The 21,555-nt window shown below is 55.8% G+C and overlaps 3 protein-coding genes across 3 annotated transcripts; 1 reads left to right on the top strand and 2 right to left on the bottom strand.

Moving 5' to 3' along the window:
- Nucleotides 1–1,197: 1,197 nt before the first annotated feature.
- On the top strand, nt 1,198–2,783 carry E0L32_003091 (uncharacterized protein; the record flags this gene model as incomplete). The annotated part of the gene is made up of 2 exons (XM_031137354.1): nt 1,198–2,091; nt 2,208–2,783. The coding sequence occupies 2 exons, from the start codon at nt 1,198–1,200 to the stop codon at nt 2,781–2,783; spliced, it is 1,470 nt and encodes a 489-aa protein (XP_030999159.1).
- Nucleotides 2,784–4,289: 1,506 nt separating this feature from the next.
- E0L32_003090 (uncharacterized protein) lies at nt 4,290–8,436 on the bottom strand (the record flags this gene model as incomplete). The annotated part of the gene is made up of 4 exons (XM_031137353.1): nt 4,290–7,088; nt 7,160–7,806; nt 7,883–7,978; nt 8,160–8,436. 4 exons carry the CDS (start codon nt 8,434–8,436, stop codon nt 4,290–4,292), a joined length of 3,819 nt encoding a protein of 1,272 aa, XP_030999158.1.
- A 9,598-nt stretch (nt 8,437–18,034) lies between these two features.
- E0L32_003089 (uncharacterized protein) lies at nt 18,035–21,181 on the bottom strand (the record flags this gene model as incomplete). Its single annotated transcript, XM_031137350.1, has 5 exons — nt 18,035–19,195; nt 19,263–19,926; nt 19,977–20,246; nt 20,506–20,842; nt 20,920–21,181. The coding sequence occupies 5 exons, from the start codon at nt 21,179–21,181 to the stop codon at nt 18,035–18,037; spliced, it is 2,694 nt and encodes an 897-aa protein (XP_030999157.1).
- Nucleotides 21,182–21,555: the final 374 nt, after the last annotated feature.

Below are 21,555 nucleotides of genomic sequence, written 5' to 3'. Positions count from 1 at the left end.
GCATGTTTCCCCTCAGCCCCCCTTTTCAGACGATAGCTCTGGAAGCTCCCTGTAGTTAGTTACCTAGGTAGGCCTGGCAGTTCCCAGCCCTGTGTGCAGGTACCCGGACCTGATATCGCGCAGTCTCGTCTCTTGGAACAGCCTCCATTCCCTTCTCTGCCGGGATCAAGATGGTTAGTCTGCTGTGCTTCTGTTGAGAGAGAGTGGGAGTGCAGAGTTTCCATCTGTACCTGTCAAAGTGGCCAGGGTCCTAGAAGAGGGACTCTCAACACTTTATTTCACGAGGCATTTCGCTTACTACTCTCCATTTCAGATAGCTTCCCCCTCCTTTGGAGCATTGAACATTGGAGCTTGATTGATAGGTTCGAGTTTTGTCGTCCGAACCTCCAACTTAGCTATTGGCTTGAGCGTACAAGAATCTTTTCCCTTCTCAGTTTGGGAAATTGTCCTCGTGCCTCGTGCCTCCTTACCGACACCCGGCTAGACCCTGCCTGGCCTTTCGTTTATCCATATGCTCGCTTTCTAAATTCTAGTGGAAGGCCAAAGGCCGCACAGCCCTTGTACCATATTTCATCTGATTTTTCTTCAGTAGAACCAAACAATCTGCAGATTGTTTCTTCGTCCTGTTGTATCTCTCCTTTGCCCTTGCTGCAACACTTGCAACTGATTGCTGAGTACATACAACATTTGAATGCTCACCGTGAACACCAATCCGGCTCTGCATTCCCGACTCCAAGTCACTCCTCCACGGCCGCCATCCTTGTTTGCCCACTCTTTTTTTGACAGAACCGGACCCGGAACCAGAAAAACCACCAGATCGACCCGTGAGTGACCTGTACTTCGCCTCTCTTTGTTGCCTCTTGTCCACGCGTTCCCCGCTTCCTGCTGCATCCTCGCGTTGGCAAACACGGCACTTGTTGTTGCAGCCGTATTGACGTGTGCGCCGAAGCTGCAACCAACACTGTCCTAACGAGCCAGATCGAGCTACGATTCCCACGAAACACCGCCCTGTGCTTGCTTGCTGATGACGTCTGTCTTGCCCCTGGTCGATTGATACCGCTCTGAGGATTGCTATTTGTCTTGGGACTTGCCCAGATTCTCCTTCCTTTACTTCTTCCGTTTACGACCTGGACGTCTACACACTCACACTCACACACACATCGCTCTCCGTCCACCACTCCCACGCAGACCGCCAAGATGGACCCCTCACACCTCAACGGCACCAGCTCCAACGGAGTAAAGCAGCAGCAGCAGCAGCAGCAGCAACAGCCCCTGTCCAACTCCAACTCCAACTCCAACGGCCACGCCCTGTCCTCCGCACCCACCGTCCCATTCATCCCCCTCTCCCTCGACAGCGCCAACATCGAGCCCACCGCGCTCGAGATCATCTTCCACCTGCGGCCCGCCTGGCGCCCGCCCTGCACCGCCGCCGCCGCCGCCAATGGCGACTCCAACGGCCAGCAGCAGCAGGAGCAGCAGCAGGAGCACGAGCACCACATCCACTTCGTGCGCTTCACCGAGGGCATCACAAACACCCTCGTCAAGGCCGTCCGCCGCCTGCCGGGCGTGCCCCGCGACGAGGCCGACCGCGACGCCATCCTGCTGCGCGCCTACGGCAACGGCACCGACGTCATCATCGACCGCCAGCGCGAGACGCAGAACCACGAGCTGCTCATGCGCCACGGCCTCGCGCCCGAGCTGCTCGCCCGCTTCCGCAACGGCATGGCCTACCGCTTCATCCCCGGCGCCGTCGCCCGGCCCGAGGACCTGCGCCGCCCGGAGCTCTCCGTCGCCATCGCCCGCCGCCTCGCGCAGTGGCACGCCACCGTGCCCTGCATCGCGGGCGTCACGCACGTCGGCGCCGCCATGGCCGGCGGCTTGGACGCGGACGCCGGCCGCCGCCTCGAGCGGAGGATCGACGGCGCCGCGCCGGGCAAGAGGGCGCCCAACCTCTGGACCGTCCTGCAGAAGTGGATCCTGGCGCTGCCGACCAAGACGGAGGCGCAGAGGGCGAGGCAGGCGGACCTGCAGACGGAGCTGGAGAGGCTGGTGGGCGAGCTCAGCCAGAGGCGCGGCCTGGGCGAGGACGGCGTAAGTTTCTTCTCCCTCTCTCTCTCTCTTTCCTTTACCGCTGAAGAAACTCTCTACGCATAAAACATGCCGTCGCAGCTTTTTGTTGTACTGACAAGTGGTTTTCCCGCGCGCAGCTCGTCTTCGCGCACACCGACCTGCTCAGCGCCAACGTCATCGTCCTGCCCCCGAGCTCGCCGGAGGGGACCGGCGGCGCGTCGCCGGCAGCAGCGGCGCCACAGCCCGTGGTGACCTTCATCGACTACGAGTACGCCGTGCCCTCGCCCGCGGCGTTCGACATCGCGAACCACTTCGCCGAGTGGGGCGGCTTCGACTGCGACATGTCGGTCCTGCCCACCGTCGCCCAGCGCCGGCGCTTCGTGAGCGAGTACGTGCGCGCCTACGCCGGCTACCGCCGCCGGCGGTCCGGGGAGGAGGAGATGGTCGTCGTGGATGACGACGTCGACGAGGTGGAGGCCGAGACGGCCCGCCTGCTGGCCGAGGTGGACGTCTTCCGCGGCATCCCGGGCTTCTACTGGGGCATCTGGGCGCTGATCCAGGCCACCATCTCGCGCATCGACTTTGACTACGCGTCGTACGCCGAGCAGCGGCTCGGGGAGTACTGGGCCTGGCGGGCCGAGGAGGACGGCAGCCGGGCCGAGAGCGGCGCGGAGATGCCCCTCCGGGAGAGGCGGTGGGCGCAGCTCGAGTAAAAGCTGAGGGGGGGAGGGGAGAGGTCTCGCCAACGCATGGGACTTTGTTGGAGAGAGATGCGTCATTCTGCGGCTCATTTCTGGTCTCTCGCATTGAGAAAAGTGGCCGAGGAACGAAGTTGAACGAATACTTGATCCCATCGACACGACTACGACTCAACCGAACGGGCTCCTTCGCGTGGTGTTGACACGAACGAGGCTGACCATTGCGATATCTGAGGGGGACGATTACATGAACGGGAGAAAAAAAAGGAGAGAAATACACATTTGCATGACGAGGCGTACCGGTGGCTTGTTTTTTTTCTCTCTCTCTCATTTCCTCTCTCTGTTGAGGGGAGAGGACCGGGGAGCCTGACTTCTCTCACCAGGAGTTTGATTTGTGTCCACGAAACTACAAGAAAGAAAGATTGGTCTGGCAATCTGCAACCCCAGAGCCAGCCAGAGCCATGGGAAATAAATCTGGGAGGGCACTCGCGGATCCAAAAAAAAAAACAACGTGGGAACAGAGGAAGGGAAAAGGAGCCAATGCATCATTCAACATTTTGACTCGAAAATCGCGAAGACGACAAGCAAGCATATTAGACTTACACTGGAAACAGAAAGGGTGGAAGGACTCCCCCGGCCCGGGAGGGGGGGTTTTCCCACATGATAGATAGTTGTTAGAAAAGGAAATACCATGGCATATCTACCCTCCCATCTCGATAATGGCAAACAACCTCTCCTGATACTTTCCTTCATGGAAGCGAAAAGGCTTAATGGGTACACTTGTACGCACGACAGCAAGGCGCTTCAGTTTCCAGCCTACCGTTGGAAGGAGCACTCCAGATAGGATAGGCATGGCCTACCACCATCGGGCACACGCACATGAAACACAGGGAACGGAAAGCATCAAGTTTTTGGGTTGTTTGAGTTTGTATCGGATTTTTCTCTTTGCCTATGTCCGCTTCTTTCCCCCCTTCCCCCTCATAGTCACTCCCGCCCTCCCCGACCCCATTTCCCAAAGATCTGAGGGCCAAAAAAAGAACTTCAAAGCCAGCGGGTCGAAAAAAAAGTTGCCTTCACCACCAGGCAAATAGCAATCGTGTTCGCATATGTTGTCAGATGATTTCATCAGAGTCGAAGCAGAAGAAGAAGAAGAAGAAGTGGGGGGTGGTCAACAAGAATGGTAAAAATGATGGTAGGTATCTAGGATTGGGAGAAACAAAAAGGAGTTTTAAAAAGTCGAATGTCAAGACAAAAAAATATGGAAATAAAGTGTCGTCCCGTGCAAGAAATGGAAGTCAAACCAAATGAGGTTGTGACAAGCATGTATGTTTCTTGTCGGCAGAAACTAAGAAAACGAACGCCTCGTACCCCGTCCCCTCTCCGAATCTATATCATGATCATGATAAGGAGGCTTTGCGGAGATGATGTCAAATAGTAAAGAACGCCATAGGCTCCCCTTCTGTTTTCGTTCGTGATCTTGCATGACGTACGTGTCTATCGAGGGACCGCATAGGGTCATATTCAGGGGTCCATGTCCATTTGGTCCCCCGTCGTTGGTATTGCAGGGGGCGGTGGAAGGTGCGGTGTAGAGGCGTCTTCCACAGTGATGGTAGCTGGAGGCCTGCATTCCTGGGATGGTTCACGCAACTCCGCCGGTCTATCATCCTTCTCAAGGCCCGCCGTCGTCGGCGTCCTGGCGGCCGTAGTCGACGTAGAATCTTTCCTGATGCTCGGCGCTCCACCTCCGCTGCCACTGGTCCCTGCACTCTTGGGAGTCGATGGCACAATAACATTGAGGACGCAGTCGTCCAGATGCTCATAGAATTCCTGCGCGGTGAGGAAGTGGCTGTGGCAGATGGAACATTTGGCCGTGCTCCTGCTCTGAGGCGCATCGGCCGCCCCGGTGCGTGCAGCATGGCTGAGCAGGATCTTCTTGCTGTTGGGCGGGGTCTGCTCAACATTGTGTACCGCAGTCAGGTGCCTCTTGAAGACGTCCGCACGGTTGAACGCCTTCTCAAAAGCAGAGCCAGCGCCCGGGCAGAACGGGCACACCATAGTGCCCTTGTAGTGTGTGAGCGCATGCCTGTTCTTGTCGTACTTGCGCGCAAAGCCTTTGGTGTGATACTCGCAGGTCGTGATGGGGCACTTCTCGGGTCTCTCCTCCATGTGCGTGAGCATGTGTGCCGCCAGATCTTTGAAGAAGCGGCCACATTCCGGGTGCGGGCACTTGTTCCGGTCAAAGTACTGATTCTCTTCAGACTTCATGTTACCAGTGCTGAAGGGTGTAACACTAGGCTGGGACATTGAATGTGTCTGGATGCTCATTGGCGGTTGCTGCACGGGCATGTCGACCATGGGTGCTGCCATCAATGGAGGAGGGGCGTGCACCTGCTGTGGCATTTGTGGCGGAGGAGGCGGCGGAGGAGGCGGATGAGATAGCGAGTGTGACGCCAGCTGCGGTGGTGGAGCTGGTGCGAGCCTCGGCACGTCTGACAACAAGGGCGAACGCCGGTCCGGGAGGGCCACAAGATCCATGATTGGTTTGTAGTCGGACTCGTCCTCTGCATCTGAAGAGTCGGGGTCTTGGACATCCACTGGCTGACGGACCTCCTGCATCCAGTCCTTCAGGATGGTCATTGGCGGCCAATCACCACTGGCTTTCCCCCCACGGTGCGGGTTGAAGTGAGCGCGGCGCAGATGTGCCGCAGCATTGTAGTAAGCGCCGTATCGCTTCTTGGTCACACAAGCCTTGCATTTGCCAAGAGGGATGACAGGCAGGGGGGAACCGGGAGGGTGATCTTGCGGCTCTGTGCACACCCATCTCTTGACCATGGCCGCGTGCTTGGCATCGGTGTGGCGCCGCAGTTCGTGCTCTCCACGGAATCCCTCGGGATACTCGTTACACTTGGAGCAGTAGACCCGGCGAAGTGGTGGCCGCTGGTAAGAAGGCCTCAGCCTCGTGGCCGGGATTGGAGACGTCATACCTCGCCCACTAGTGTGGCCGAAAGTCGGACTCTCTCCAACAGTATGTCGTCGGTGCACATTATGGTCGATGCTGTGAGGAGACGTCAGCATGCTTGTTGGGCTCGTCTTGATGCCGTAGGAATCGCGGTCCGAGAAGGAGGTTTGCGAAGCGAGCGTCCAAGGGTCCGTCATGGGTCGCATCTCGGGCAGTGGTTTCCGAGTGTCGTCCCGTTGGTGGCCCGCAAAGGACGGCAGAGAGAATGAGCCCAGTCTCCCAGAACTTCTTTGCCTGATAAAACCATGGTATGGGAGCCCGCTAATCTCGTCGTTACCCAGGAGCAACAAGAAATCCCCGGTTGATTGCAAGCCTCGCTCTGGCCATGTGTCGCGCCGAATGATCATGGAAGCGGTGTTCAGGATATCTCGGTCGTCCTCCCCCATGGGCAGATTGGGCTCGTCCATTAGGAGAGGTGAGCAAGTCGCAAATACCGTTGCAAGAGCTTTGTAGACGCTGTGCATCGCAGCTGTAGTAGAGCTCAGGCCGAAGCCAGAGTGCGACAGGGAACCCGACCTGGGACAGTATGACACGATGTCGACGAGAATGGTCTTGACAATACTGAAAATACACATCGAGAAGAACATGGCAAGCCAGGCTCGGGGGTCCATGACGCCTCGACGGACCGTCGAATTCTCAAAGGATTGCAAGAACTGGGTCATGCAGTTGTACACTAGGCGGAATCTGCCGTAGTGATCGACCTCATCGAATAACGTCTGCGGAGCGGATGCGCTCGTCTCTGCACGTATTGTGGGTTCAGGCTGTTGTAGGTCGTAAAAGAGGACCTCTCTCAACAGCAACTTTGCACGATACAGAGTTGGGAATGCTGCGGCCTCTGCTTCCCTCGAGTCGGATATCAGACCGGTGAGCTTCAGGAGCTGCCAAAAGTTGTATGCTGTGCCTTCGGTATTCCAGCTCGATGCCAGAACTCTCAACACAGGCGGCGGTCGTTCAAAGGGTTCTCTCGGGTAGGCAGCGAGAGTTGGGTTCGACATTGGCAAGCCAGCCAGGTCCTCTGTCCACCAGAACCCATCATCAAAATCAAGTTTCGATCTGACCATAAGAGCGACGTCTGGTATCAGCGGGTATGTTCGCTCCAGGAAGTCGTTCATATTGCGACGCTGCGCCAAAGGTGACGCCATAGGTGTTTGGCTCTGTCGCGGCGATATGGAAGCTGGAAGCATAATCTCCGTAAAGTTGCCCAGCGGTCCTCGATGACATCCTAGCGTTCTCCAAAAGTCGTGCTCGCTGCCTAGATTGGTCTGGTCGGGACAGGCCGAGCATGGGTCGTTCGAGTCACACTAGAAATAGTCAGTAATTTCAACAACAATGAGGACAGTAGATCCCCAGTCGGCGGAGCTGTGCCAATTACCTCGTGGTTCATGACCCTGCAACGGAGACACTGTCCTATGTCGCGCACAAGCTTCAGCTCCTCGATAGATTCCAACTTCGACTGGCCAACACGACTCCTCTTGAGAGGCGGCAGGAGAGGGTCAACCTCAGAATCAACCGAACCTCGTGCTTGGTGACTTGCTTGGTCGGAAACAAACGAGTATGATCTCAGCGAGTCTCTGTGGTCTCTCGACTGGTTGAGCCCAGTATTTATCGGAGCGAGATGGAGGGTGCTGCCGGAGCGATGAGGCACACCGGGCGAGTTCGAGGACGGCGGGTCATGGAATGAGCGCGCGGCTGATTGGTCCGAGTAGTGTAAAGGAGGCGTGCTTCCAACGGAGAGACCCGAGTCTCTCTTGGCGAGAAAGGCATGTTCGCGAGTGTGCCGGTCTCGATCTTCTCTGTTGCTGAAACCATAGATGTAGTGCACGCATTGATCATCCCAGCATTTGTAAGAATACTGATCCCTGACACCAGGCGACAGACTCCCTCTCCGTCGCCAACTGCGCACAATAGGATCGAATTGTGACAGATTCCTATCGAACCATGCGGCGAAGCCAACAGGCGCATCGTCCTCCAGCAGCCGCTTCAAGCCGTCAAGAGCTCTCGGATCGTTCAAGTCTAGGCCTATATATTGCCCCAAGTCCACACATGAGTACATATTCTCCACATGGGCAACGATTTCAGAGAAACTTGGACATACCGTGCTCCAGGCAAGCTGCCTCGATGCATTCGCATTGATACTGGAGGTATCTAGCTTCCTCGATCTCGGAAAGCACTGGAGTTCTGTCGAAAAGATCTGTACAGACATATTAGCACGCCAAATTCGCGACAATGCTGATCATCCACTGGATCTTGTAGCTTGGTGTTCTGTCCGAAGCCGCCCTTTGCAACGCCGAGTTTGGCAGAATAATCCATGCTAAAAGATCGCAGTCTCCAAACGAGCCCAAGGGAAGAGGTCAACAAGAGTGCTTGCTTACGGTTATCGGCCGCATAAGTGCGTAAGACCCGGAGCTTGTGGCGCAAATTATCGAGCTCAACCTTCGTGTTTGGCCCATACTTCTCCGGGAGCAGCTGGGCGAGCCGAGCCTGGATCTCAGCCTGCTGGTCAAGCAAAGCTTTGATGGTCGGGTCCAGAGAAGGGTCGTGGGAGGCGGCGGCGCTGTAGTTCACAGAAGGTGCGCTCGCGCTCATGGGGAGTCTAGTCGGGGTCAAGTCGTCGCGATCCATGCGAAGAGCTTCACTACCGGCCGCCATATCCGATGACGGAGAGGCTACCGCCCGAATCTTCCTGCCCTCCTCCTCGATTACCCAGCGGTGGGCGCAGCACTCGCCCTGCACTCTCGGCACAGGTCTCGCGCAGGATGCGGCTACGAATGTTCGTGTTTAAGATAGCCGGCACCGTTCGGCTTGGGGGAAAAAATGAAATAGGTGTGGCAGAGTCGTGGCAACGACCTGGACGGCGGATGGCATCGGCCGTGGGAGCGCAGTTCAACCAGGGTACAGGGATACCGCGCTCGATGTACATCAACAGCTCAAGCAGCGAGAGCGTCTTTTGCGCCACATTGCAGGTGTTTCTCGCATGGGGCTGCAGCTTCCAAGATGCATCACCGGGGCAGATACGTCTGGGATACTTTGCTTCTGCTAGCACGACATGCCAAGTGCAAGGTGGATAGCGTACCCGAATGAAGATGAAGGAGCGAAAGGGTAGTTTGGACGACGACGACGACGAGAAAGCTGAAGAAGACAACAATTGGCCACAACAAGACAAGAAGAAACAATCCGTGAAGGGTAGGTGGATGCGTGTGCGCTCAAGTAATCAAAGCCTCGGAGCAGGCGATAGGTTCGGGGGAGGCTAAAGCGAGGTAAGGCAAGGTAAGAGAGGTCAGGTTGGCAGGCATGTAGGTTTGTAGGTATGTGGCAGCGGTGGCAGCAGGAGCGGTAGCGGCTGTGCGAGAGGTTAGGTAAAGTAACCAGGTGTGTGAGGCGAGACAGGTGGTGGTGGGTGTGGATAAGGGCGTGGGCGTATGTATGTACGTTGTACGTCTGGTTTTGACGGCGACCGGCGTTGAGTGCGTGCGGTGTTTGGTGGGCGTGTGGGTGTGGCGTGGATTCTCTTGGGCCAAGAGGGGAGAAGGTCAATGGTGGTGGGGATGTGACTGATTGGAGCGAGCGATGGCGAGGGAGCTGGAGCAGCTGGAGCTGGAGGAGCTGTACGCAGTATGAGTACGTAGGGAGTAGCTCTCGTTTGGAGCTTTGCCCGACTGTCCTTGTCCTTGACTAGGAGGGAGGTAGGTAGTCCGGGCAGGCTACTGGTGAAACCTAAACCCTCTTGCGCCTTGCTCCGCGTGTGCAGGCCCGTCGTTTATGTTTCTCTGGTTGAGAGACGCCTGGCTGGTTTGGGCAATAGGTTGTTCCCACGTCGTGGTGCGCGATGCTGGGACGGAGATGGAAGAGGGATGGAGGAGCACCAAGCTGTGGGTTTCTTCCCATAACCGGCTTCTTCCTTGTCGAGACTGGAAGAACCCTTGGAAGCAGGTAAGGTCTTGTTATTGGAGCGGGGGTGGGCTAGCAGCACCCCTTGCTTTTTTCTTTCTTTTTTTGCCTCGCCTGGCGGGTTAGGTGTGGCTTGCTTTCGAGGGCAAAGAGGGTTCGCGAGTTAGCTGTGTTCATGTGCATTTGGATCCGGCTGGTGCCTCGTTTTGGATCCTTGTGGGAAATTTGGGGGACCTGGCGAGGTGCCTGTCTCTAGAGGTCTCTCGTTGCTGCCTCTGTCGCTGTCTCTTCTGGTTCTCAACTTGTCGAAATTGGGGAAGTGGAGCTCCACCGGTGTCGAAAGGTTCGAGCTGGGGCGGCAGATTAGATAGGCTTAGTAGCGTGGTAATTGTGGGTAGCTCCAATGGGAGCTAGCAGGAATCAGGCTAGTTGCCTACCTGAGAGACGACCCTTTGTTTCTCATTATTTTTTTTTTCCACTTTAGGCCGCGCATCCAGAGGGCAAGTGAGGACCCAGAGAGCCACAGCAGCGGGACCCAGCTCGACTCTGGAATTGATTCTTGGCTCTTTGGGATGAAGGCCACGCTGGCAGCAGAACACAGACTGACTGAAAGCTAGAAAGTATGTAGCTAGAGGTAGGCAAAGAAGCAGCTTGAGGTTTCATCTATGGACAGAGGGGCAGATGCCGGAACTTTTCCGGAGCATGGACCGTGTTTACCAAGTCATCTAGTTCAGGACGGAAGCGTTTCCTGTCACCAGGGAATGGGCACCTCTGCTCTCTCTCTGGCTTCCATTCCATGCGCATCCAAAATGGGAAATTGACCCCTCACCTCGTGCTAGTTGTGCTTCATAAACCCAGGTAGGCATCCCCGCCTGCAGGGACCACCACCAGGGCTCAATCAATCAAGACAAAGGCCAGTCTCTTGTCGACTGTACTAGTGTGGACTGTCGGATGAACGGGGCAGCGAATAGGACACCAGCAGGTTGCCTGGTGGCATGCGGGACTCTCGACGGTTGTCCTTTTTTGACACATGCATGTACATATCAGGGTAGTCAGGTACTTAGCTCGTACTTGTATTGTGTAGTCTTGCTCTCCGCCCTCGCAGTGAAGTGGCTTTCATATTCCCTCACCTCATATGGCATGGCATCCAAATCTCCCCAGGGTACCTGGGTTAAGTACCCAGCGCGGATAACTACCTACAAGCAGGCCTGCGTCTTCCGGAATAAGAGAATTGTGACAGATGAGGTTAAAGTCAGGACAGGCCTCCCAAGATACTTTAATCGAGAGAGCCCACACTCGCTCGGTATACAAAAACGGCTTAGCTGGGAAGCCCTCTCTTGTCCACGCTGCATCTACAAGTATCTCGGGGACCTCGCTATCCACCAGACCTTGTCAAACCCATAGTACGGGGATTTAGCGATACCCGGCACAGCTTTGTCTGATACATGCACTTCCACAGCAGTAGCAACAGCAACGACAATCGCGACGACAGCAGCTTCCTTGGCTCCCCATGACAGTCACTCCCATCATCACCGGAACCTTGGCCTCCAGAGGATGGATGGGTCGAAAGTTCAATGCTTCCCACCAAAAGAGTCACAAGGCACACCATTATATGCCGCACTAAGAAGCCGCCTCACATCCTCCCAGGCCTCGCGGTCACCTCAGTGTGGAGGTCAGCTCTCACTGTCGTAAGGCCCCATCCGCATACACGCCGCCACCGTGATCTACAAGAGTAGACTGCCGAGGCTACGTAAAGGTTGCAGGCCTACTTGTAACTAGACATATCCGTTTAGTGGCTTCTCCCGCCCTGTTGGAGCTCCATGGCGGCCGCTTGTGCAAACACCGAACCTTATTGCACGCTGGCTGCAGGTGCACATCCAGAGACAAGTAGTTAAGCATGGAATTCGTTTGATGATACGGAGCACCGGCTGGGGCCCAGATGACAAGGAAAGCACCAAACCCAGCTGGAATATCTACAAGGGCAGCTGGGGTCGCCAGTTGAATATGTCTCGAGGCAAGGAAGCGCCGAGCAGGGAGCTGGGATTCCCAGCATCCGCTCCAATCCCCCGTTCAAGGAGTAGGCAGGTTGTGTTATCCCAGTCGTGCCTCATTCCAGCTGCAGGGGCATATCTCGGACGAGCGAGGTAAGTACCTCGCCATGCTCGCCTCTGCTCAAAAATGTACCACAGCCCTACCTTGCAGCTCTAGACCTGACTCTACCCACACGACGCGGTATCCCTGGAATACTTAATTGTTTCACGTCCACATCCCTCAGCATGCGCTAAATCGGCATTGATTTCCTAGCGGCAAGCTGTCATCACACCGATCATCGACATCGCAAGGGCATTCAACCACTGGCCTTCCATACCTACCACGGATAGACGGCGCCCTTCGGTACCAGTCTGACAGAGAGAGAGTGTGTGTGTGCAGAAGATGACCAGATCCAAGGCCTGGCTGGCACTTTGACAGATTCTCCGCTTTGCCAATCTCCACACAGAAACAAAGGAGACTCGACTGTGGCGGAACCGAACAAGCACATGGCACGGTGTATCTCGTGCAGTCATCACCTCACGAATATGCCGGCTGGGCTCTGGTGATAGCTGTGGCCAATTGCCATGCGATCTTCGATTCAGGATCTGCATGGTTGTATCATATCGTCGAATCATCGTGCTCATCGGTCAGCTGCTGCTCCGCCAAAACCGTTGGAAGCTCTGACCAGAGCGGCCACAGCTCCTTCGTGCAGCTGCTGCTGTTGCACCGCTGCAACCGTGCAGGTGCATCTGCTGCCACCCGCTCTTGCCTGGCTCTCTGGCTCTCTCTCTCTCTCTGGACCTGTTTCCCCTCCCTCGCTCTTGCCGGCTGTAACTCCATGAAGCTAGCTAGTTATGTGGTAAGTACCGTCACAGTCTGCTGGTGCATCGCTCTTGCTCTTGTCTTGCTCCCTCTCTCCTCTCCTCTCCTCCCCCACACACTCCCGCATCCGACCTCAACCAGAATTGCATCAACCTCCAAAGCGGTATCTCCCGCCGTCGTGCTGCTCATAGACCGTCATCTTTTCTTCTGCCTTCTCATCATCCGAGCGAAACAACAACCTGCAAAAAGCGACGTCCACCATAAGCGGTCTATGTAGATCATCTTGGCATCTGGCGTTTGTACGCCCAGCATATCAACGCGCGAACTGCTCCGCACACAAGTACAGATCAACGGCCACGGGCTGACCCTCAGCTGCTTTGTTGCAGCTGTCCAAGCGCAGCCACATAAACTTTACCACACCTCCGAGGTCGCCCTGCGATGCCGAGAGCTAGCTTGCCATTTGCCCAGCTTAGCACAATACCTACCTTGCGGTCGTCTTCGTACTTGCTTTGTCGACCAACCTCTTTTTTCCTGTTTGGACGCCTGCGGACGATGCCGTGCCTTGGGCGCTAGCTCCTCAGATCACTAAGACCTGCCACGACACCTCACCGTGGGCTCTTCATTCGGCGCCCTCGACCCTTGCTCCCGTCCGTCCAGCATCTGCTCCAGTGCAAATATTATGCACCAAGGCCGTGGTGCACCGTTGCTCTAGGGGCCAAAGCGAATTGAGAAGCACAATTTTGGCACAGGTCCAACCTCAGAAGGTAGATGACAAAAAGAGGCGAAGATTCGCAGCAATGTCGCCCTTTTGGCGGTGGTGCATTCATCTTAGGCGGTCGGGAAAGTCGACCTCCAGTCCCGACGAATTCAAGGCAAGCTTGCGAAGCCAACAAGCCCAGCGAACGCCAAACGCCGTTAAAAGGCTGCAGGGATCGCCCGCCGCCCGTGGTCGTCGCGCACATCCCAAGTGTCAAAAAACGGCCCCCCCTTTGAGTGGAGAGGCTAGCGATTACCGTAGCCCGCAGTACCACAAGTACAAGTAGGCTGGCTAGGATCTTCCGACAAATTCCCTCTTGTTACTCTAGCGCTCCTCAGGCCCCGGCAGGAGGTCCCCTCTCTCGTGGGCGTGGAACGCGTCCGTCGCGTTCCAGAACCGCCACCAGCGCCAACCGAGCCGACCCAATGCACCCCGACCAGGAACGGCCTTAGCACAGGACCGGCTCCAGGGGCGGTCGCCATTTGCTGCGTGCTGAATTGGGTATCCTCGCCAGCGATCATCGAACGTTTTCAGGCGGGGGCTCAATTTATGTGCGGGAAGGGGGGGGGAGAGCGGCCTATGCACGAGATAGGACAAAGCATGAAGGCATTGCAAAAACCAAGAATTACCCAGACCCAGGTAGCCTGCCCTTAACTACAGCGCGATATTGCTGTCGGCGGCCTGGGAATGGCATGGGAATTACCTCCCTCTCTCGAGGATGAGTCGTCCTTGCTGCACGGCACGAAGCGGTACCGCTTTGCCTGCAAGATGGTTGGCTGGCTGAGCCGCTCCCCACCAGACACCGCTGCTCTCGCTCACTGACTTCGATGCCCTCTAGGGGGCCCATGCCTTCCTCAGCTCCAGCTACGTCCTGCAACTGGTCACAATCTGAACAGGGGTGGCCATCGTGACGACGACACCCACACCTTCAAACGAGTTTAATAAATGAAAAACAGCTCAAACACTCATTCAACAGGGCCGCCCAGCTCTTCAGCACGGCCTTTCTTGAGGGATGTCTCGCCGAGGCCCCGCCGACGGTTCTCACTGGCGCGCATCCTCCCCTGCCTTCTTTACCACGTTACCTGTCTTGGTCTGCTCCATCGAGCAGTTTGGCCCATCCGTAGGGCAACCCTAGGAGGCCAGCAGTTGCAAAGAGCGGGATCTCGATGCCCACCCCGACCGGGACGGGTGCCCTCCCGGTGGCATTCGCGCGTCCGTCACTCTCCCCGAGCTGCCCTTTCGTTCCTAGGCAAAACGCCCCCCAGCGCCACCAACGCCGCTGCTGTACCCGGGCTGTGTCTCTCTCAGTCGATGGCCGTTGAGGCTATCAGGTGATTCCTCCTATCCATCACGTCGCCTCTCTTTATCGTCAAACGAGCGAGGCGGGCGAAATAGGAAAGCCCGCATCCTCGACGAACAACTGTTTAGCACATGCGCCTTGTCTGGTCCACATCCAGGTAAGGTCGCCGCAGCTGAGGTCCAGTCGGCGAAGCTACTGCGGGCGATCACTTTGGCCTGTACAGTCCGCAAATTGCGAAGGGGCGGCTGTGAGGTCTAGATTACAGGCATGTGTTGCTCTGGGCTCGCGTCCCGGTGCCGGAAGCCGATGGAGCCAAGTCGCCAGTTCACCTGCCCCAGTGGGCAGAGCGCCAAGCGGTTCAGCTGGCCACTACGGCTGCTGTCGACGTGAGCGGAGAGCGAGCCAATCACTGCTGGTCGGAATCAAACCCGGCTGACGTTGTCAGCTTCTCTGGCCCGCGTAGTTTCCCCAGAGTCTCAGCTATCAGCCCAAAGGGGCAATGATAGGAACTCGAGGCTGAAGTCAGCTGTGCTTCGTTATATTCAAAAGAGTTTGATCTGCTCAACCCTTTCTTTTTTTCCCGGTATCCTCCCGGTGCTCAACGGCAATGTCTTGCAGCTGTGCGGGTTACGTGTTGTGTGCTTCAATACCTCTGCGGCTTAGTGAGCCGGATTGTGGCGGCCAACAGGAGCATGAGTAAGTGGTAGTAGACCCTCTCACACCTTTGCCGATCATCACATGCCTTCCCTTCACCGCGCAGACCGAGACGAGGCCGAGACGAGAGACGAGAGCAGACCGGTCCTCAAGTGTGTGGACTTGTGGATCGTAGGCCACCGCGCTGAGACGCACTATCGGCAGTTGGTGTTATTGGGTTGAGGACATGTTAGCGGGAGCTGAGGACAAGTCGTCCACTCGGTACTCTCGCGAATGCTACTTTTCTTCTTTCAATATTGTCTCGGGTACGAGAATGTTGAGCAGTTCTTTTCTTTTCGTCATCATGACTTATTTGCCTCATTCCACCAGTTGCTTGATAGAGCCACTCCTCTCCACAGCAGGTGGCTCGCGCCAGCTTGCCACGGCGGTAACTTACGTGTCCTCAACACACATTGGTTTCTGACGATTCGCTTCCTCTATCGACGAGAAGGGGTGTTTGCGAATTCCTGTTGTCTCGAATAGCGTGGCAACGTGTGAGAAAGGCAATAGGGAGTCTGGGGACTTCTTGACCGATATCCGGTGAAATCTGTTGTCTCATCGGCAGCTTCAAAGGCCGACAGTACGGCCCATTATTCCCCTATAATGACCGCTTTCGATATATGCAACGGGGATGGGCTATGTGCGCAAGCGGGACCATTGCCTCTGATGCCCGCGTGGGAGCCAGCTTTGCGCCACGGGACATGGAACGAAATACTTGACTGATAGTGTCGTGTCAACATTGGTACCGGTTCAGAAGCTGCAGATATCCGCTGTTTCAATGCATTTGCAGTCTCAACACTATTCACTCCAATGAGGAGAGAAGACCTTGATGCTGCTAGAAGGCTTGACCTTCGTCTTAGTGATATACCTTTGTCTCATGAGAACTGGAATACAGTTTGCTTACTCATAGCATGCCATGATGTTTCGGAGGACTTGTGTTGAAGGGACGATACTTGTGTATGGGAGTTCGGCTTTTTGCTACATGTCGTATGTCAATTACACTGCTACTCGAGAGGCTATGGCATGGCTGAGTTCCGAGCTGTTGAGTACCTTGTTTTGTTGGTTGTTCCATGTAACCCAGCCATCGACCGACCGGCTCGAGGTGTTTTTGAAACCCATTGAATAGCACAAACACTAAAAAAAACGGTTCCCTACATCACTCTTTCTGACATCTCAGGCCCTGCATGAAATCAAGAAGAGTTTTAAAAATAGCCAACACACAAAAAGAAGAGACCGGTCGGTCCCGACACGACGGATGAGCGTGCGGGGAAGCGGAGCCCGATGAGGTCGGTGGCTTTTTTTTTTTCTCCCTCTCTCAGGGCTTTGCCGTTGCCCGGGACTCTGCCGAAAAAAAGCTCAGCTGTAACTTCTATTCCATTCAACTCGCTCTCTCCAAGAGTGGTCCCCCCCTCCCGTTACCATTCTGTCGGGACCGGAAGCCAAACACAAGGCGCGCCCGCACACACAAAATAAAAAGGAGGCGGGGGGGCTGAGAGGAAGTTCTGGTGTTTTGCCTCCTTTGGCAGGTTCCCGTTTCGCCCCATTCAGGGGGCACACAACACATACAGACATCGTTACATCCCATCCATCCATCCATCTTCGATGCTCAGCTCTCCCCGTCTCCCACATGGCTTCGTCAAGGAGGATGAAAGCGTGTTAGCTACGGAGTACGCCTGGAGGTCTCACCGGTTCCAGCCACATACTTCCTCTCCCCCCCGCCCGCACGGCCGCACGGGGTTTTTGTCTCTCAATTGTGGGCGTGGGCGTTGTCGTGTTTTGCTTCCCTGTGTGACCATGGCAAAATTCTTCGTGTGCTAGGTGTGAGACTTCGCTCGGGGGCGGTATGACGGCTCGGGCTGTTGTGAGCTTGTGAACGAAAAGAGAAAAAAACCACTAATAACATGGGAAAAAAGAAGCCCGAACAAAGCTTCGTAGTTGTTGCTTGTTTTTCTTGCAATATTGCATGAGTAGAGGATTGTCATTTGCGCGCCACACGCGAGGCATGCTAATCGCCCGTCCCTAGCTGCCTATGTATATATATATGTATGTGTAAGTGACGAATGATCACTGTCCCAATCGTCAGTCACCCTTGGTAGGTCCGATACGATGTTCGTATATATAGAAAAGAAAAAAAATTGTACAAGATAGGGGGCCTTATCTTCCCAGTCCCCATGCGTGGCCTAAAATAGGAAGAAAAAGTAGAAAAGAGTTGGGAGATGGTCTCTCTCTCATCGACACCCTGCCATATCTTGGCCACCATAAAAGAACCCAAGTAACCCCTCCCCGAAATCATAAGAGTTCCCATCCAGAGTCTGGATCAGTCGGGAGGGGACTGAATTCAGTCCTTCCCTTTGCTTCATGTCGATAACCCGTCTCCCTAGACGCAGACGAGACCCAAAATGTGCCGTTGCCCAGGCTTTCCAACAACCAGGGGATGTATTCGCCCTTTCCAAAAAAAAGGAAAACACAGAGACCGTCCAGCCCAACAAAACCAAAACGCCAGGAAGCCAAATAAATGTCTTTCTTGGTGAGAGATTGTATCCAAAAAAAAAAAAATCACCGTGTGTCGCGGTTGCGAAGAAAAACGGATTCATGAGTAGAGGGGGAATCATCAGCGTACACCGCCCAGAACCAACAAACCAACCCGGGTCGTCGTCACGTAACCCTGCCCAACAAGGAGAGAAAAAAAAGAATTCGTTCATCAAGATATGAGCAAAAGAAACAGGGCGATCACTGCAAATCACTGCAAATCACGATCATGGGTTGGTATCCCAACCGAGATCCATCGTCTCCATGGGCCCCATGTTCATGATCGTCCTGAGCACGCCCTCCGAAACGGGCGTCATGCCCGTCTGCCCGGGTATCTCCCAGCCGCCGGGCGGCATCGAGAAGTCGGTCGCGCCGGTCCCTACCGGTCCGCCGCCGCCGCCGCCGCCGCCGGGCGTGTCCGCCGTCATCATGGGGGTCAGGCCCGTGCCCGACATGGAGAAGCCGTTGACCGAGTCGCTAAAGTAGGCGGCCACGTTGCGCTCCATCTCGGCCTGCGTCATCTGCTGCTGCTGGTTCGCGGGCGACACGGGGCTCGTGTCGAACGAGTTGCGGCTCGAGCCCGTGTTCATCCGGCTCGGCGCCAGGCCGTTCTGCTGCTGCTGCCGCTGGTCCGACGCGCAGCTCGAGTTGGGCGTCGGCCGGTTCGACTGGCCGTCGGGCGAGGTCGAGTTGTCGTTCCCGTCGCCGCTGTCGCTGTGGCCGAATCCGGACATCGAATTGCCGCTGCTTGTGCTCACCATCGGGTTGACGCCGCTGTAGACAAGATTGGGCAGGGTAAACACCGAGGGGCTGTGGCCGGTGCTTCGGTCTCTGGTTGGGATCCCTTGGTCGCTGATCCAGCCTGATCCCATGCCGTCTGATGCTGAAACGGATGGGCGAGCGTGGCTAGGCTCTGGGGGGACGAGGTCGGGTGCATTCACTGGGTTGCTGTCTTGACCGTTCAACTTCAGGAAGTCGCATTCGTCTCGATAGGCCATGATGCCGTTCCTGGACTGGCTCGCAGTCTGCCCGTCACAGGGTGCGCCCGGGCGTACATTGGTGGTGCGATCTTCTACAGTAATAGGCTGTTTCGCGATATTGCGAGTTAGAGTTGGTGAAACGACAGAGAGGCGAGGGCAACGTACACTATCCGCGCTTCGTGGGAAGGCGGTTCGTAGCTTTGGAATCCGTTGACCGAGGGCTTCAAGGTCAACGTCAAGTTGGACGAGAAAGGATTCAGTAAGAGGATTCTTCCTCTTCAGGGCGTTCATGGCTGCCAATAGGAAGCGGAGTGAATCGCCGGTCTGCGTGTCGTCTGGCCTACTCTTCAGGTATTGCACAAACACTCGAGCAGCTACATAGAGGCAGAATGAAACGAAGGGGTTCATCTAGATGAGTTGATCAGCAATCCTGTATCTGATTGCAGTGTAAAAGGAGAATCTTGCTGTGGCATACCGTTGATAGATCCGTGTGCGAGACCATTCTCATGATGCTGGCAATCTCATTCGCCGCAGTGATGCAGCGAACTTTACTCTCCGAGCTTACGGTACCAGGAAGGTTGTGCTTGTCGGCTTTAAAAATGGCGGCCTGGTGCAGACAAATGGTGGAGGTATGTATGCACATGTTTGTGAAGACGATGTTGGGATTCTGAAGTCCCGCCGGGAGCTTGAGGTGACCCGGAAGGCATAGCGCCGTGTTCAAGAGGATATTGTCCATGTTGCGGTGCCGCTTCCAGAACTCGCCGTTGAGGTCATGGTCCTTATCGTCGTTGTCTGGTCGGTGCAGATGGATCAGGTTGCGGCCGAACAGGGATGCCATCAGGATGATGCCGCCAAACGGTGATATCTTGCCAGCTCCAAACGGCGTCATGGCTTCTGCCAGTGAAGGCGTGTTCTCGGGCCGGCTCAGCTCGAAGGCGGTCTCAGAGGATGGCAGGTTGGTCATGATGTCTCTTTCGTCAATAGTCATGGGCCAGCCGGTGCCGATGCTCGCGTAGCGATCTTCAGCAAACGCCATCCAGAAGGTCCGTCGCCTCTCTTCCCTCTCAGTCCAGTCCTTGGGCGGGGGAAGGCACTGCTTCACGTCCAGTCCGGCGCCATCCAATCGATGGAGACCAATCCTGCTCCAGTCAGTACAAACCTCGATCCAGTCAAGAACAAAGAACCTTACATCTGGCATAGTCGGACCGCCTGGCCTGTGCTCATCCATGCTCGAGGGAAGTACATCATCTTGAACTCGTAATTCGCCAAGAGAACATGAGTTTGGGCGTGAGCACACGAGATAAGATGCTCGCCGAAGCCTTTGATGTAGTCGGACTCGACATATTTCCTCGATCTTTGGTAGAACAAGTCTTTGAGATCGCTGTATTTCTCTGTCACAGAGCAGGCCAGTGTCCACATTGCATACCGCAAGCATACGGGTGGCCTTTGGTTTGGAGCACTGCGCAAGGTTAGCAGACCGAGAGGCGTTGAGGGGCGACAATCGCAAGGGATTCTCCATGATCAAGTCGAGGCATGGAAGCCCCAGCCCCCAGCATGCGGGAAAGGAGGGACACCTACAGGTTCATCGCAGCCAGGTACCGATATTTGTGAACCATAGGTAATGAAGGGTGAATTTTCTCAAAGTAAATCTGGTGTCTGCAGAGTGGAGATTGTCAGACACGGCATTGCAGCCCGAACATTCTGCAAGCAATACATACAGCTCATCAATGGTCTCTTGCGGAGGAAGAGGCTCCTCCAGTCCCAGGTTGATGATCTCCCAGGTGAAGTTGCTGTCGACGGGGTTCATGTTCATTTGCATGCTGCTGTTGAAGTTGAAGTCGTCGACGGAGCCGGGCTGCGGCGGAGACTCGGAGTTGAACTGCCATCGATCCTTGTCTCGACTGTTGGCGATGTTGATTGATGGGTCTGACACATGAAAGTTGACCTTGGGCATAGCCCGCTCGGCGGGAGTCGCACCGTTGGCAATCCCATTGGCAGCATTCGGCTTGGGTGCCGCAGCGGGCTCTTGCGTCTTCAGCAACGTCTCGACTTGCTCTATATTTATCGCGTTAGCACATCAGTTCCAGCATTGCCTCGCGCATCGCGCTGGATCGCAGGACTCGGCGACGCACTCAATCGCTCCTCCAGCGCCTTTACATAGCCGCGCTTGGGGCCGCTCTTCCTCCGAACTTCGTCGTATGCGCAATCGTGTCCGAGCCGGGTACATGTGCTGCAGCTGGGCTTGATCCCGTCGCACTTGAGCTTCCTCTTTCTGCAGATCATGCACGCCAGGCGCTTGGGTTTGGGCACATTGCTGTTGTCGCCCTCGCGGGCGGTGACATGGGGTACGCTGCCCCCATTCGGCCGCTGCTCATTGTTGGAGTCGGTGTCCATCTTGGAAGTCGGACTAGCCTGTCCGAGGAGGCTTCGGTGGTTGTCGAAGGAGTGGACGATGTCGCCAATATTGGCATCCAAGGCGCCCGCTTCCTGCGCTGCTTCCGTCCCCTATCGCGCGCGCAATCGGTCGTCTATGCGATACTTCGCCTTCGGTGAGAGAGGGCGAGAGTTTAAAGCCGAAGGTGCTCGGGGCGGCCAGTCGTCGAGAAAATCCTCTCGAGGGGATTCAATTGTCGGCTTTGTCGATGGTGAGACAGGAACAGAGAAGGGGAAATGGGTGCTGACGAAACGGTCAACATCTCCCAGTATAGAAACGGCTTTCAGCTGCCCAGGGTACTGGATGTACCATCCCAGTGATGCGGTGCCACACT

Source organism: Thyridium curvatum, assembly GCF_004353045.1.
Source record: "Thyridium curvatum strain D216 chromosome Unknown NODE_13_length_580902_cov_83.771903, whole genome shotgun sequence".
Classification (NCBI taxonomy): domain Eukaryota; kingdom Fungi; phylum Ascomycota; class Sordariomycetes; order Thyridiales; family Thyridiaceae; genus Thyridium; species Thyridium curvatum.
Note: the sequence above shows the minus strand (reverse complement) of the source record. Positions and strands in the feature narration are given on the sequence as shown.